Genomic DNA, 16,808 nt, shown 5'->3' on the forward strand with positions numbered 1-16,808 from the left:
TTATAGCCTGGCACTAGGACCGTAGCCACCGTTACTTATAGCCTGACACTAGGACCGTAGCCATCGTTAACTTATAGCCTGACACTAGGACCGTAGCTACCGTTACTTTTAGCCCGACACCAGGACTGTAGCCATCGTTTACTTACAGCCTGACACTAAGACCGTAGCCACCGTTACTTTTAGCCTGACACTAGGACCATTGGCATCGTTAACTTATAACCTGACACTAAGACCGTAGCCACCGTTAACTTATAGCCTGATACTAGGACCGTAGCCTTCGTTAACTTATCGCCTAGACTGACACTAGAACCCACAAGGACTAAAGGTTTGACTTTCGGTCTGTAGACCGCCTAGTGAGTTGTCGTTAGTAGAGCTTCAGGAACCAAATGATCTCATCGGTTTCACTGTTGAATACAACTCACGATTGTTTTTGTTGTTGTTGTTGTTATTTTTTGTGAGTGGCCAAAGACGTGTATTTTGACGTCATTTGTTGGTCAGTGTCAGTGTTTGGGGATCACACTTGTTCCCTAGAATCAAGGTGAAAATTTTTATCATCGACCACAGAATTACTGGAAAATCTAAAAAAATTTAAAACTCGTTTTCATAGATCGATACACGAGTAACTTGCAAACCTTTCTTAAATATGGTTTACAGTCGTGACGTCACTTCCTTCGTAATGACGCATAGTAACTGACGACCAGAATATATTTCGACTCGAAAATAAGGTACCATCACTCTGACATCAGAAGATTATTAACACAAGGTATGTATCCAGTCCTGCGGAAGAGTGGTTTTACACTTCCAATGAGATTGGAACCATTTTTGACATCATTCTTTTCTTACTTATTTTATCATTTTAGTGAGATTAACCGAGACAAGCGGATATCACGTGACATTGTGTTTCGTTTCAAAGTCGTTTGTACGGCTATATGGTCTACTGGTATGGCACTCGCTTTCGGATCGGAAAGTCCTGGGTTTCGACCTCGCTCGGAGCATAGTTTAGCCCTCGGAAAAGGCTTTTACTCACATACTCTCACCATACTCAGGTGGAAAATAAAATACCTGGCCGTTAACAGCTTTGTCTTTGTCGGAAAAAATTATAATATCGCCTAACAGGCGTCATGTCTCGTTCTACATATTACAACGTTAAACTCGGCCCATATATGTAAACGTCAGTTTTAGTGGATTGATATTTCTTGAATTACCAACTTTCAGGCTAAAATTTTTAAAAAGCAGGATGTCATGTGACCTGCGAAATGTCGGATAAAAGAAGAGAAACTAACGTGAATTCTATATAGAGCAATATCCGCTAAACGTGCTCAAAGAGCTTTACAAAGGGTCCCAGACCAACAGTAAAGAGCTTTTATATAGCGCAATATCCACTTAACGTGCTCAAAGAGCTTTACAAGGGGTCCCTGGTCAACAGCAACATTTAACATGGAGGACGAGACATGACGCCTGTTAGGCGATATTACAATTTTTCGGTCAAAGACAACGCTGTTAACGGCCAGGTACTCATTTTACACCTGAGTACGATGAGAGAATGTGAGTAAAGAGTCTTTTCCAAGGACTCAACTATGCGTCGAGCGAGGCTCGAACCTAGGACCTTCCGATCCGAAAGCGAGTGTCATACCACTAGACCACATAGCCGCACAATAACAAATAAGTGCACATCGTCTATAACGAAAACTCACCATGTCAAAAAAAAAAAAACAACAAAAACTCTCAAACGTTTGTCTTTATTAAAGTCGTCGGTTTGAAGGAAGTCTCAGGTTTGAGATGTTTTTTGTTGTTTGTAAGATGAGGGTCATAATAATCCATCCAGATTTGACAGAGAGAATCACCCAACTGGCGGTCTATAAAGAATGTCAAAAAGCCGAGTGACGTCATCTTCATATATTCTCTACTTCCATTTCACAGGGGACTTCAAAACTATGATTGCGTCACAAGCCGGGACAAAGTAGAAGTTTGCTGTCTTTAGTAGGATTATAGAAGTCACAGCCACCCAGATTAACGCGAGCAAGGAATCTCAGCAAGATTCACAAATGGCAGGGAGGCAATCGTGGTTGGCTTATCATGCTTTTATCATAATTACAGTTATTTCCCTTGTAACAGAAGTAAGTCGATCTTTGGGATAATATATTTTCTGTCCCCCACCACCACTATAATCACCATTTTCTTCTTCTTCTTCATCATCATCATCATCATCATCATCATCATCATCATCATCATCATCATCATCACCATCACCATCATCATCATCATCATCATCATCAACATCATCATCATCAGCAGCAGCCCAACTAATATCTACCAACTACACATTATTCTTTGTCGATTCCAGTTGTGTCAAGGCCTGAGTGACGGTTGGGGTCCCTGGAGAATCACAGACCAGTGTTCCAGGAGTTGTGGTGGCGGCGTCTCGCAGAGTTCGCGTCGCTGTCTTACTGGAAGGTCACAACCTTTTAATTATTGTACGAGTACTATTAATAGATATTGTGACGTCATCCGGTGCGTGTGTACACGAAACGAAAATCCATTGGGTTCTATAAATAAATGTCAATAGCATGGTTTGAAAAGAAATGCGGGATTGTCATTTGTCATTTCATGGTTAAATCATTATATGTCATTTCATGATTTAATTAGCATTACTTTTAACATTTCATGATTACATTTTCATTTCTCATATTATTGTTAAAACTGTCAATTGTCATTTCTTTGTCAAATTGTCAATTTGTAATTTAATTGATGAATTGCACTTTTTCACTTCATGTGAATATTGTCATTTTGAATGTAATTGTTTGCTCTTTGTCATTTCACAGACCCGGAAGTGGTTCCTGTCAAGGTAGTAGCGTGACGTATCAGACATGTAATACACAGGTAAGTAGTTTGGTTTCTCTGCAAGGCGTCATCGAATCATAACATGACTGTAGCCTTTGTGATGTCATAGCCTGACTGTAATCTATGTGATATCATAGCCTGACTGTCGTGATATCATGGCCTGACTGTGATCTATGTGATATCATAGCCTGACTGTCATGATGTCATAGCCTGACTGTAATCTATGTGATATCATAGCCTGACTGTCGTGATATCATAGCCTGACTGTCGTGATATCATAGCCTGACTGTCGTGATATCATAGCCTGACTGTAATCTATGTGATTTCATAGCCTGACTGTCGCGATATCATAGCCTGAATGTCGTGATATCATAGCCTGACTGTCGTGATATCATAGCCTGACTGTAATATATGTGATATCATAGCCTGACTGTCGTGATATCATAGCCTGACTGTAATCTATGTGATATCATAGCCTGACTGTCGTGATATCATAGCCTGACTGTCGTGATATCATAGCCTGACTGTCGTGATATCATAGCCTGACTGTCGTGATATCATAGCATGACTGTCGTGATATCATAGCCTGACTGTAATCTATGTAATATCATAGCCTGACTGTCGTGATATCATAGCCTGACTGTCCTGATAGCATAGCCTGACTGTCGTGATATCATAGCCTGACTGTAATCTATGTAATATCATAGCCTGACTGTCGTGATATCATAGCCTGACTGTAATCTATGTGATATCATAGCCTGACTGTCGTGATATCATAGCCTTACTGTCGTGATATCATAGTCTGACTGTCGTCATATCATAGCCTGACTGTAATCTATGTGAATCATAGCCTGACTGTCGTGATATCATAGCCTGACTGTAATCTATGTGATATCATAGCCTGACTGTCGTGATATCATAGCCTGACTGTCGTGATATCATAGCCTGACTGTAATCTATGTGATATCATAGCCTAACTGTCGTGATATCATAGCCTGACTGTCGTGATATCATAGCCTGACTATAATCTATGTGATATCATAGCCTGACTGTCGTGATATCATAGCCTGACTGTCGTGATGTCATAGCCTGACTGTAATCTATGTGACATCATAGCCTGACTGTAATCTATGTGATATCATAGCCTGACTGTCGTGATATCATAGCCTGACTGTAATCTATGTGATATCATAGCCTGCCTGTCGTGATATCATAGCCTGACTGTCGTGATATCATAGCCTGACTGTCGTGATGTCATAGCCTGACTGTAATCTATGTGACATCATAGCCTGACTGTAATCTATGTGATATCATAGCCTGACTGTCGTGATATCATAGCCTGACTGTAATCTATGTGATATAGCCTGACTGTCGTGATATCATAGCCTGACTGTCGTGATGTCATAGCCTGACTGTAATCTATGTGATATCATAGCCTGACTGTCGTGATATCATAGCCTGACTGTAATCTATGTGATATCATAGCCTGACTGTCGTGATATCATAGCCTGGCTGTCGTGATATCATAGCCTGACTATCGTGATATCATAGCCTGACTGTAATCTATGTGATATTATAGCCTGACTGTCGTGATATCATAGCCTGACTCTCGTGATGTATAGCCTGACTGTCGTGATATCATAGCCTGACTGTCGTGATATCATGACCTGACTGTCGTGATATCATAGCCTGACTGTAATCTATGTAATATCATAGCCTGACTGTCGTGATATCATAGCCTGACTAATCTATGTTATATCATAGCCGGACTGTCGTGATATCATAGCCTTACTGTCGTGATATCATAGTCTGACTGTCGTCATATCATAGCCTGACTGTAATCTATGTGAATCATAGCCTGACTGTCGTGATATCATAGCCTGACTGTAATCTATGTGATATCATAGCCTGACTGTCGTGATATCATAGCCTGACTGTCGTGATATCATAGCCTGACTGTAATCTATGTGATATCATAGCCTAACTGTCGTGATATCATAGCCTGACTGTCGTGATATCATAGCCTGACTGTAATCTATGTGATATCATAGCCTGACTGTCGTGATATCATAGCCTGACTGTCGTGATGTCATAGCCTGACTGTAATCTATGTGACATCATAGCCTGACTGTAATCTATGTGATATCATAGCCTGACTGTCGTGATATCATAGCCTGACTGTAATCTATGTGATATCATAGCCTGCCTGTCGTGATATCATAGCCTGACTGTCGTGATATCATAGCCTGACTGTCGTGATGTCATAGCCTGACTGTAATCTATGTGACATCATAGCCTGACTGTAATCTATGTGATATCATAGCCTGACTGTCGTGATATCATAGCCTGACTGTAATCTATGTGATATAGCCTGACTGTCGTGATATCATAGCCTGACTGTCGTGATGTCATAGCCTGACTGTAATCTATGTGACATCATAGCCTGACTGTAATCTATGTGATATCATAGCCTGACTGTCGTGATATCATAGCCTGACTGTAATCTATGTGATATCATAGCCTGACTGTCGTGATATCATAGCCTGGCTGTCGTGATATCATAGCCTGACTATCGTGATATCATAGCCTGACTGTAATCTATGTGATATCATAGCCTGACTGTCGTGATATCATAGCCTGACTCTCGTGATGTATAGCCTGACTGTCGTGATATCATAGCCTGACTGTCGTGATATCATGACCTGACTGTCGTGATATCATAGCCTGACTGTAGCCCTCGAAAAGCCATGGCCTGATGACGACCAAACCATCACCGTCTCGATGATTTGCAAAAATAACCAAATTAACAGGTGAGATACGAAAGGGGCGATAATACAGAAATGTCCCATAGATATAGACAGTTAATTTCCTACATTTTTCAATATGTCTAATCTTTAAAAATCATTGAAAATGGACGAGGTTATTTCCTCCACACAGATAGACAAGGACATCCTCACTGTCAGCCAATCTATTTATAGAACTGGAAGGTGACTTTATCTTCCCCATAGATTTTCGTGTTTCATTTTTACGGTAAAAAAACAAACGGAAAAAAAACATTGAGTATCTATTAAACGCAATTTCCATTAAATTGTGTTTCACATGGGGTGCCAAGCCAGCAGAAACACTTACAATTTAGGACGAGACAATACGGCTTTAAGGCAAAATTACAGCTTGTTTGTTTGTTTTTTTTGTTTTTTTTAAATAGAGATAACGCATTGACAGGTGGGGTACGCATATTATACGGGGAGAGAATGTGAGTAAAGTGCCTTTACCATGGCTTTAATTTTGCACCACAAAGGTCTCGAACACGATATGTATTTGTTTGAAGATGAGAGTCATTCACCACCACCACCACCACAAACACCACCACAAGCACCACCACCATGACTGCTACTATTACTGTTGGTTTTATATTTCTACTATACCATTAGCATTAAACTATGCACCACTGGCAGTGGGAATCGAACCAGAGACTATCAAGCCATATCTTGAGTCTCAAACCACAAGAGATGCAATCCCTAAACTGATTAGGTTCCTCATTCTGACTTTTTCAGGTTTGTCCCGACGGAAGTCTGGAATTCCGTGCATACCAATGTTCAGCATTCAATGGTGTCCCGACGTCCGTAAGGGGCCGGCGAGAACAGACGTACACGTGGAAACCCTTTTACGGTAAGATCTGACACAGACCTCAATATATCCTGAAAGAAAAACATTAGGACTTTATATATATATATATATATATATATATATATATATATATATATATATATTATTTGAGTGTTGGTGGGTACTTGTAGGTACGAACGTGCTCGACAATGTTGGTTAGAGCTAATATAACGACGTGGATGGAAACCACAGAAACGTGTGTTTCGGCCATATAAGTGAGTGAATCCATTTATATTATATATATATTATAATATAAAATACATTATATAATATAATTGAAAACTACACTACGGATCTAATATCGACCGAGGAGATGGAATCCCATTGAAACGATCGTATCACAGAAAAAATATAGATATTAGATGAATGCATTTAATAGAGATTCTGTCCCCTAGTGTGTCCAACACAGTGAACACTAGCAAGAGGACTACACACGTGTAAATACTAGTTGTTTAAAGAACTCAATCGCAACACATCAAAAGGCACAACTCACGACACAACAAGCCCTAAGACCGAGATACCAGTCCAGTGTGGAATTGGAAAGAACAGGGTGATGCCAAAACTGGTTGCTATTTCATTGGAAGTGTAAAATCACTCTTCTGGAAGACTGAATACGTACATTGTATAAATGATCGTTTGGTGTCAGAGTGATGACATTTTATTTTCTAGTTTAAGTATATGCTGGTCGTCAATAAAGATCATCCATCCGTCTTCGCTCTTTTACGTCACGTAATCCTGAGGATCTGCCTAAACATCCTGCTACTCAAATAGTTTTGCCACCTTTATGTAGCCTATTTATTATTAGTCCTCCGAAAGACTGATTACATACACACTTCCAAGGATTTTGGAACCAGAAGAGTTGACGGTTTGAAGTCCCGACTTGTCTTCCCTATTATTCTATGTCCACCAATAGGGGAGTGAATTTGATAGATATTGCATTGACTCAATAACCCCAAATCCACTAAACGTGCCCAACGCGCTTTACAATTGGTCCCAAGCCAGAAGTAACACTTAACAGGTTGGACGAGACATGACTCCTGTTCAGCGAAATTACACTGTATTTCTAACAGCGACAAGGCTGTTCAAGGTCAGGTACTCATTTAACAACTGAGTACGGTGAGAGAATATGAGCACAGAGCTTTTTTCAAGGACTCAATTATGTGCCGCTCAGATCGATTCTCGAACACAGAACCCCCCGATCCGACAGCGAGTGTGATACCAGTGGACCCCATAGCCGCCCCAAATAACTCGTAGATCAGTTGCCGGATGGTAACAGTGATGGTCAAAATTGTGTGTCCTTGGGTAAGGAGGACAGGTTCCTGACTTCTAATGAGTTTGGAACCGGAAAAGAGGAATTTGTGACGTAACGACTTCCGCTTTCCATGTGTCCCCAGACCCGAGCTCTCCCTGTGAGTTGATTTGTGAGAACGAATATGGCGACACCAAGACGCTCCGTGAATCGGCCATTGACGGAACACATTGTGGCAACGGTCAGTCTTTTGGGGTCTGTGTCAACAGAGTCTGTAAGGTCAGTTGTCCCCTCTCCCCTTCCATTCCTTCTCCTCTCCCTTCCCCTTCTTCCTCTCTTCTCCCTCCCCTCCCTCTCCTCTCCTTCCCCTCTCACTCCTTTCTCCACCCCATCTCTCTCCCCTATCCCTGTTCTCTCCCCCCCCACCTCTTCCTTATCTTCTCCCCCCTCTTCCTCTCCTCTCCCTTCCCTTCTCACTCTACTCTCCCTCCCCCCTCTCTCTCTTCCCCTATCCCTCTTCTCTCCCTTTTCCCCCTTCCCCTCTTCCTCTCATCTCTCTCTCTCTCTCTCTCTCTCTCTCTCTCTCTCTCTCTCCCTCTCTCTCTCTCTCTCTCTCTCTCTCTCTCTCTCTCTTTCCCACTCTCCCTCTCTCTTTCTCTCTCTCCGCTGCAACGGTCAGTCCATTTGTGTTTGTGTCTAAAGAATTTGTAAGGTCAGTTACCCTCTCACTCCACTCTCCCTCCCTCCTCCTTTCCTTCTCACCCCTAAAATTCCCTTTATCACACAGGGGAAATTGTCTCTAGCTTCTATTCCAGGAGAAGACTGGAATAACCCAGGCGTCAGCGCAGTACAGCGCCGCAAATTGAACTAGGGCGAGGTGACTTGCTCAAGGCCATACAGCGCAGCGGAGGGTGATCGAACTCGGTACCTTTCGGGTACGAAGCAAAGACCGTACCGCTGACCCTCGCTGCCCCGCCAACACTGGAGCGTTTCTATTGCGTAATAATCACTAAACGTGCTCAAGGCGATTACAAGACAACTCATAACATGAAAGACGATACATGGTGCCTGTAATGTGCTTATTCCATTTATTTTCAGACAAAGATAACGCCGTTACCAGCCAAATACTCTTTTTGCACCTGAGTAGGGTGAGAGAATCTGAATAAATAGTCTTTTCCGAGGACTCACTTTTTGTCTGTCCGGACAGTGACTCGATCCGGGGACTTCCATGTAGCCAGTCGTCTACAAACAATACAATGTCAAGGTGACCCTGATACCGAGGACTGAGTATCGATGCGGTGCGCCTAGTTAAAATAATCAAAACATCCGCCAACCGGATAAAACGTACAAACACATAAAACTGTGTGAAACCTTGCACGTGTAGTCTGATTGATAGAATTTAGTGAAAACTACTCATAACAATGGCTGGCTAAAAACAATCACAAAGAGCGGAGTGACGTCAATTTTGTTCCTTCTATTCAGCTTGATGTCTGTACACTTTGAGTTTAAATAACATCTCTTGTGTGTTTTTTCTAAGGAAATAATTTTGTTTCTTTAAATTTAACAAAACAACAAATTGTTACCAGTAAAATAAAATAAATGAAAAGAGAAATAAACTGTGAAGGGAAACCATTTGAAATAAACTGTGACTGAAAACCATTTGAAATAAACTGTGAATGGAAACCATTTGAAATAAACTGTCAATGGAAACCATTTGACATAAACTGTGAATGGAAACCATTTGACATAAACTGTGAATGGAAACCATTTGAAATAAACTGTCAATGGAAACCATTTGAAATAAACAGTGAATGGAAACCATTTGACATAAACTGTGAATGGAAACCATTTGAAATAAACTGTGAATGGAAACCATTTAAAATAAACTGTGAATGGAAACCATTAGAAATAAACTGTGAATGAAAACCATTTGAAATAAACTGTGAATGGAAACCATTTGAAGTAAACTGTGAATGAAAACCATTTGAAAAAACTGTGAATGGAAACCATTTGAAGTAAACTGTGAATGGAAACCATTTGAAATAAACTGTGAATTGAAACTATTTTGAAATAAACTGGGAATGGAAACCATTTGAAATAAACTGTGAATGGAAACCATTTGAAATAAACTGTGAATGGAAACAATTTGAAGTAAACTGTGAATGGAAACCATTTGAAGTAAACTGTGAATGGAAACCATTTGAAATAAACTGTGAATTAAAACCATTTGAAATAAACTGTGAATGGAAACCATTTGAAATAAACTGGGAATGGAAACCATTTGAAATCAAATGTGAATTGAAACCATTTGAAATAAACTGGGAATGGAAACCATTTGAAATAAACTGTGAATGGAAACCATTTGAAATAAACTGGGAATTGAAACCATTTGAAATAAACTGGGAATGGAAACCATTTGAAATAAACTGTGAATGGAAATCATTTGAAATAAACTGGGAATGGAAACCATTTGAAATAACCTGTGAATGGAAACCATTTGAAATAAACTGGGAATGGAAACCATTTGAAATAAACTGTGAATGGAAACCATTTGAAATAAACTGTGAATTGAAACCATTTGAAATAAACTGGGAATGGAAACCATTTGAAATAAACTGTGAATGGAAATCATTTCCCATGCACAACAAGAAACAATCACAGAAAAATATAAACATAAACAATCCGAACCGGAGACCTCTTACCGGTAATTATCGATCGATTTAAATGACCTTCAACTTGGCAAAAACTCTCAAACCTGGGACCTCGCTAGCTCTCCCTTTAAATCCCAGGTTTGAGAATTGTTACCAAGGTGAAGGTCATTTAAATCGATAGGTGCTTGAAAAATTATTTTCCTGGCCAAATTTTTCCAGAGTTGCGCAATGAGAGCGATCTATATTCAGGTTTTCGTCCAACCGAGTCATCGATCACATGATATGTTGCTGTCAAAGGATTGGATATTTCTTAATAAATGTAAACAATCTGGTGTGTTTATGAAAGTTGTAAACATACACGTAAGAAAATAAGCTGAACAAAATGACCAATTGTGATATCGGATAGTTCGAAAACGATGAACACTTTTCACTATGTGGTTCACTTTGAGCACATTTTGCAATGTGACCAATGACCCGAGCATATGGTGGAATGGCAATATAGATAGAACGAAAATGACGCCACTCTGGTCTGTGTTTTCTTTTTTGCAATCCGCGTGTATGAGTAATTCTCACAAACATGTATTAACCAGACTAAACGCGTTCATTATTACACATAGTTTTGTGTGTTGGTCCGTTATACTTCCGGATGGCTATGTTGTGCGCTTCTTAGCCGAGTGTATACTATCTTTAGATCATCCCCATTAACTGGTTGAAAACTCTGTGAAACCTTGAACGTTTATAGTCTGGTTAATACAAAGATCTGAGTTTGGGGTTTGTTTTCTGTCTAAAAGTAATAATGTATTCATTGAAAGAAAGTCGGATTTCTGCCCAATAATGTCTTTCCCTAGGAATGCCTAGGCGACGACATCTTATGGTATTGTGGCCCAAAAGGCATAATTTTTAAAATGTCTTTCCCTAATCCAGCCGACTGGATGCGACCACACATTTGGGACGTTCACGCGGGAAGACAAATGCCTCAATTGTGGCGGAGAAGGAGACGAATGTCTGACAGTTACTGGGTCTACCTTGGGTAAACCTCTCAATCCTGGTAAGTCACATATACAGTCCAGCTCTTGACCATTTATATAGCGCATTATCCATTAAACGTGTTCAAAGCGCTTTACAAGGGGTCCCTAGCTAACAGCAACATTTAAGATGTAGAACAAGACATGGCGCCTGTCAGGTGGTATTACAATTTTTTTCCTGCCAGAGACACCGCTGTTAAAAGTCGTGTACTCATTTTATACATGAGTAGGGTGAGAGAATGTGAGTAAAGAGCCTTTTCCAAGGACTAAACAATATGCCGAGTGAGGCTCGAACCCAGAACATTCCGATCCGAAAGGGAGTCTTAAACCACGATACCACATATTAATTGTGTCAATCAGTACAGGAAGTGGGATATATATATATATATATATATATATATATATATATATATATATATATATATATATATAAGAGAGAGAGAGAGAGAGAGAGAGAGAGATGTATGTGTGTGTAGGGGAGGGGGTTAGAGGAACAGGGAGACAGAGGCAGATCTCTGACAAGGCAGAGGAGGAGGGAAGGAGAGCTTGTTGATAGATAGATATAAAGGATGATTGAGAATGAAATGAAAGAAATTTATTTGATATCTTCAGCACATTATTTCCCTCACAGTGAAGGACCCCAGCTAGGGCTTTCGAGCACTGAAGGTAGATGGCCGAATAAATCATTGCTGCTGGTATTCCTCGAATCTGCGGAAATTCCCGATTTTGGAATCAGAGAAACAATTTCTCGTTTTAGAAATTATAGTTTAAACCGTTGACCAAAATACACGTCTTTCGAATTCTGTCGACAGATTCAAATGAGCCTCATGTCAAACCCGAGACTTAAATGAAGTCCCACGTTTGAGAGTTTTTGACAAGATGAGGGTCTTTTCATCGATATATAGTTGGAGGATCTTACGTCTCGGATGGCAACCATACCTTCGGCGTTTCAGGATTTTGGTTAGAGTAAAAATATTTACCTTTTTTTATCCTTGGTTAAAAATAGCTTTGGATAAGCCTGTGCTTTCATTTCATTGCATATTTATTTCAGGAGGAAAGACAAAAGTTGTGTCTTTCCCTAGGAGTTCAACAACAATCCGTATTGACTTCACTGCCATTACACCAGGAACCCTGGGTAAGCTCTCGAAGATGTTATCTCAGTTTGCATGTATGAATAAAAATGTTGTATATGTGAGAATATGTGTGTATACGTGTGTGTGTGTGTGTGGGGGGTGTGATTGTGTGTGTGGGTGTGTGTGTGTGTGTGATTGTGTGCGTGTGTGTGTTTGTGTTACAGAGCATGGCAAGGCAGATGGAAGAAAACAAGAGAAAACCATCCAAAAATATGACGTCTTTCGCAACTGCACTTTTCCCTAAATTTCAGCATTTCCACTGGTTTACCATGCGAATTCCCATAGTGGGTTACATGCAGCGATCAATATAATTTCTAAAACACAATAATTCGCTTATAAGTTTTCTTACTTTTATAAAAGCAATTTTAAAACAAACGCATTTTCCAGTCAGGTACTTAATCTCACTAAAGTCGAACGAGATAAATTGTAAAGTGTCTTTCCCAAAGATTGACATTTCGGGATGATTTTCTCCTATTCTTATCAATATTTATTTCCTGTTACTGCATCATTGAAACATTTTCATGTGTAAACACCTGCATGTCTGGGTTTGTCTTCCAATTGTGATCTGTCACGTGACTGAATGCTTACGTTTTCTCACCCTGCATTGTGCATTTCCCGTCCATTTCTCCATTCAAAGACGACAATCCTCTATACCAGTTGTTGTTTATTACCAGACACTCTTGTCATGTTAGCTAGTTTCTGGTAGAAGGAGGTGGAGGAGGTGGTGAAGGTGTTGGGGAGGAGGAGGTTGTGGAGTTGGGGAGGAGGTGGAGGAGGTGGAGGAGGAGGAGGAGGCAGTGGAGAGGAGGAAGAGGAGGTGGAGGAGGAAGAGAAGGTGGAGGAGGAGGAGGAGGCCATGGAGAGGAGGAGGAGGAGGAGGCCGTGGAGAGGAGGAGGAGGAGGTGGTGGTGGAGGAGTAGGCTGTGGGGTGGAGAGGAGGTGGAGGAGGTGGAGGTGGAGGAGGAGGAGGCCGTGGAGAGGAGGAAGAGGAGGTGGAGGAGGAAGAGAAGGTGGAGGAGGAGGAGGAGGAGGAGGCCGTGGAGAGGAGGAGGAGGTGAAGAAGGAGGAGGAGGTGGAGGAGGAGGTGGAGGAGGAGGAGATGTAGGAGGAGGTGGAGGAGGAGGAGGCCGTGGAGAGGAGGAGGTGGAGGAGGAGGAGGCCGTGGAGAGGAGGAGCTGGAGGAGGAGGAAGAGGAGAGGATTTGGTTGGAAATGTGTAAACCCTGATATTAAGATCTTTCATTTTGAATGCATGTTTTATAATCCTGTTTTCCAATGTCTGATTTCCTGTATTGATCTTTTATTTCCCTGTAAAGAACATCTACGGAAGGAAACGCGCGTGTCGTTGGGTATAAACATAGTTTCATCCTTACTCTATAATAAACCTGTGAATTTTTACACCTTTTCTTTCCTGATGACTAAACCGCTGTGATTTTTTACGAATACTAAATCTGCTACGAGCTGTTGCCTATCAAAGTAATGTACAAAACATGAATACCGTGGCTAGATGACAGCTTTAAAACGAACCAAAATAATTTCAATGGAACGTTTCGGACTCAAAACCCTTCTTCAGCCAAAAAAAAAAAACACCAGTTCTTTTGTTGGCTGAAAATGGATTTTGAGCCCGAAAAGAACCGTGTTTAGTATTTCTGGTATTTTTTAAAGCTGTTATAAATTGATTTTCGTCCATTACTTTGTGAATTCTTTTCACTACCATAACATTTTTCATTCTTCCATTTTTCTTTTCATGTTTCCATTTATTTCCCATTAACATTAACACGAATTCCTCCACGCTGTCCTCACACTTGAAATTAACACGAATTCCTCCAAGCTGTACTCACTCTTGAAATTAACACGAATTCCTCCAAGCTGTACTCACTCTTGAAATTAATACAAATTCCTCCACGCTGTCCTCACACCTGAACACGTCATTCAAAATTTGACCAGAAACTCCTCCTTTCAAAATCGATCGATTAAAATTACCCTCGCCTTCTCCAAACTTTTAAACCTGGGATTTCACCAAAGTCTTCAATGACGTCCCAGGTTTGATTGTTTTTGACAAGATAAGGGTCATTTTAAGAAGTTTTTAATTGAATGACGAGTTTTCTGGCCAAAGTTAAAAATACTTGCCCTTTTTTTTATTTTTCTAAATACGGCAGAATTCCTTGACGAGCTTGTCGTGACTAATTTTCTAACCTATTTTCCCCTCGTTACTAATAATAAACAACACATGAGAATAGGGGACGGATGTAGTCAATATAAATAACTTTATTAATCAACAATTACCGACACTGAATAGGACGGATTGTAGTCTAATTAATAACTTTATTAATCAACAATTTAACGACACATGAGAATAGGGGACGGATGTAGTCAATATAAATAACTTTATTAATCAACAATTTACCGACACATGAGAATAGGGGACGGATGTAGTCAATATAAATAACTTTATTAATCAACAATTTACCGACACATGAGAATAGGGGACGGATGTAGTCAATATAAATAACTTTATTAATCAACAATTTACCAACACATGAGAATAGGGGACGGATGTAGTCAATATAAATAACTTTATTAATCAACAATTTACCGACAAGGATTAAATAATAATTCAAAATTCATAAAACGATGTAGCTAGTCTGGCATCAACTTTCATTTTCAATCCGTTTTCATGACTTAGAGATGCACGACATGAAGTTCTGAAATTCGAGTCAAATTTCGTTTTTCTACGAATTGGTCGTTATCTTAGGCAAGTCTGAATATTGTGTCCAGCTTGGTGAGAAGATGAAAATGGAATTGGGGGCCTGGAATAAGGGTGGGTCGTTTGTCAACTCTCTATGCTCACGTGCACGTATTTTCAGGTCTGATAACCCAATTCGTTATGGGCTCATTGTTGTAAAATATTGTTCATGACAACAATGTTAAACTAGGCCCAAAGTGAGTTCGGGTGTTAGACCTTCAGAAATGTACACGTGGGTTTATGTCTAATGTGAAGAGTTTGGGTAATGTGTAACATCCCAATGGGAATCAATGATTTCAATGACCCTCATCCTGGGACAGAGAATGCAACTAAATAATTCCCAAACAAAAGTCTCTCTCAAACCTGGGACTTCGTTAAAGTCAGTATTTGAGGAGGGATTTTCTGACCAAATTTCTTTTCTTTTTTTAAAAAACATTGTTTTTGGTTGTTATTTTCTTTCTTCTGCTTAATTTTATATAACTGGCTATTTTTGTGTGAATTAAAATAAAATGAAGACTTCAAATATGAAAAATATAACCGTAACACAACCATAACCGTAACACAACCATAACCGTTACACAACCATAACTGGAACACAACCATAACCGTAACACAACCATAACCGTGACACAACCATAACCGTGACACAACCATAACCGTAACACAACCATATCCGTGACACAACCATAACCGTGAAACAACCATAACCGTGACACAACCATAACCGTGACACAACCATAACCGTAACACAACCATAACGGTGACACAACCATAACCGTGACACAACCATAACTGTAACACAACCATAACCGTAACACAACCATAACCGTAACACAACCATAACCGTGACACAACCATAACCGTGACACAACCATAACCGTAACACAACCATAATCGTGACACAACCATAACCGCGACACAACCATAACCGTAACACAACCATAAACGTGACACAACCATAATCGTGACACAAACATAACCGTGACACAACCATAACCGTGACACAACCATAACCGTGACACAACCATAACCGTAACACAACCATAACCGTGACACAACCATAACCGTAACACAACCATAACCGTGACACAACCATAACCGTAACACAACCATAACCGTGACACAACCATAACCGTAATACAACCATAACCGTAACACAACCATAACTGTGACACAACCATAACCGTGACACAACCATAACCGTAACACAACCATAACCGTGACGCAACCATAACCGTGACACAACCATAACAGTAACAGAACCATATCCGTGACACAACCATAACTGTAACACAACCATAACCGTAACACAACCATAACCGTAACACAACCATAACCGTGACACAACCATAACCGTGACACAACCATAACCGTAACACAACCATAACCGTGACACAACCATAATCGTGACACAACCATAACCGTAACACAACCATAACCGTGACACAACCATAACCGTGACACAACCATAACCATGACACAACCATAACCGTGACAC

The 16,808-nt window shown here is 40.3% G+C and overlaps 1 protein-coding gene across 1 annotated transcript in view; it reads left to right on the forward strand.

Moving 5' to 3' along the window:
* LOC144963782 (papilin-like) overlaps positions 1-16,808 on the forward strand; it is a 241,112-nt gene that overhangs the window by 20,153 nt on the left and 204,151 nt on the right. Inside the window, exons 3-10 of the mRNA XM_078897749.1 lie at positions 1,921-2,117; positions 2,345-2,454; positions 2,823-2,880; positions 6,396-6,510; positions 7,902-8,035; positions 11,332-11,455; positions 12,484-12,567; positions 13,881-13,913. Coding sequence (XP_078753875.1) covers positions 2,046-2,117; positions 2,345-2,454; positions 2,823-2,880; positions 6,396-6,510; positions 7,902-8,035; positions 11,332-11,455; positions 12,484-12,567; positions 13,881-13,913 — 730 coding nt within the window. The 5' untranslated portion in view covers positions 1,921-2,045. The remainder of the gene's footprint in view (positions 1-1,920; positions 2,118-2,344; positions 2,455-2,822; positions 2,881-6,395; positions 6,511-7,901; positions 8,036-11,331; positions 11,456-12,483; positions 12,568-13,880; positions 13,914-16,808) is intronic.

The sequence above is a fragment of the Berghia stephanieae genome, chromosome 1 (assembly GCF_034508935.2).
Source record: "Berghia stephanieae isolate SIO BIC M18660-M18661 chromosome 1, UCSD_Bste_1.3, whole genome shotgun sequence".
Classification (NCBI taxonomy): Eukaryota; Metazoa; Mollusca; class Gastropoda; order Nudibranchia; family Aeolidiidae; genus Berghia; species Berghia stephanieae.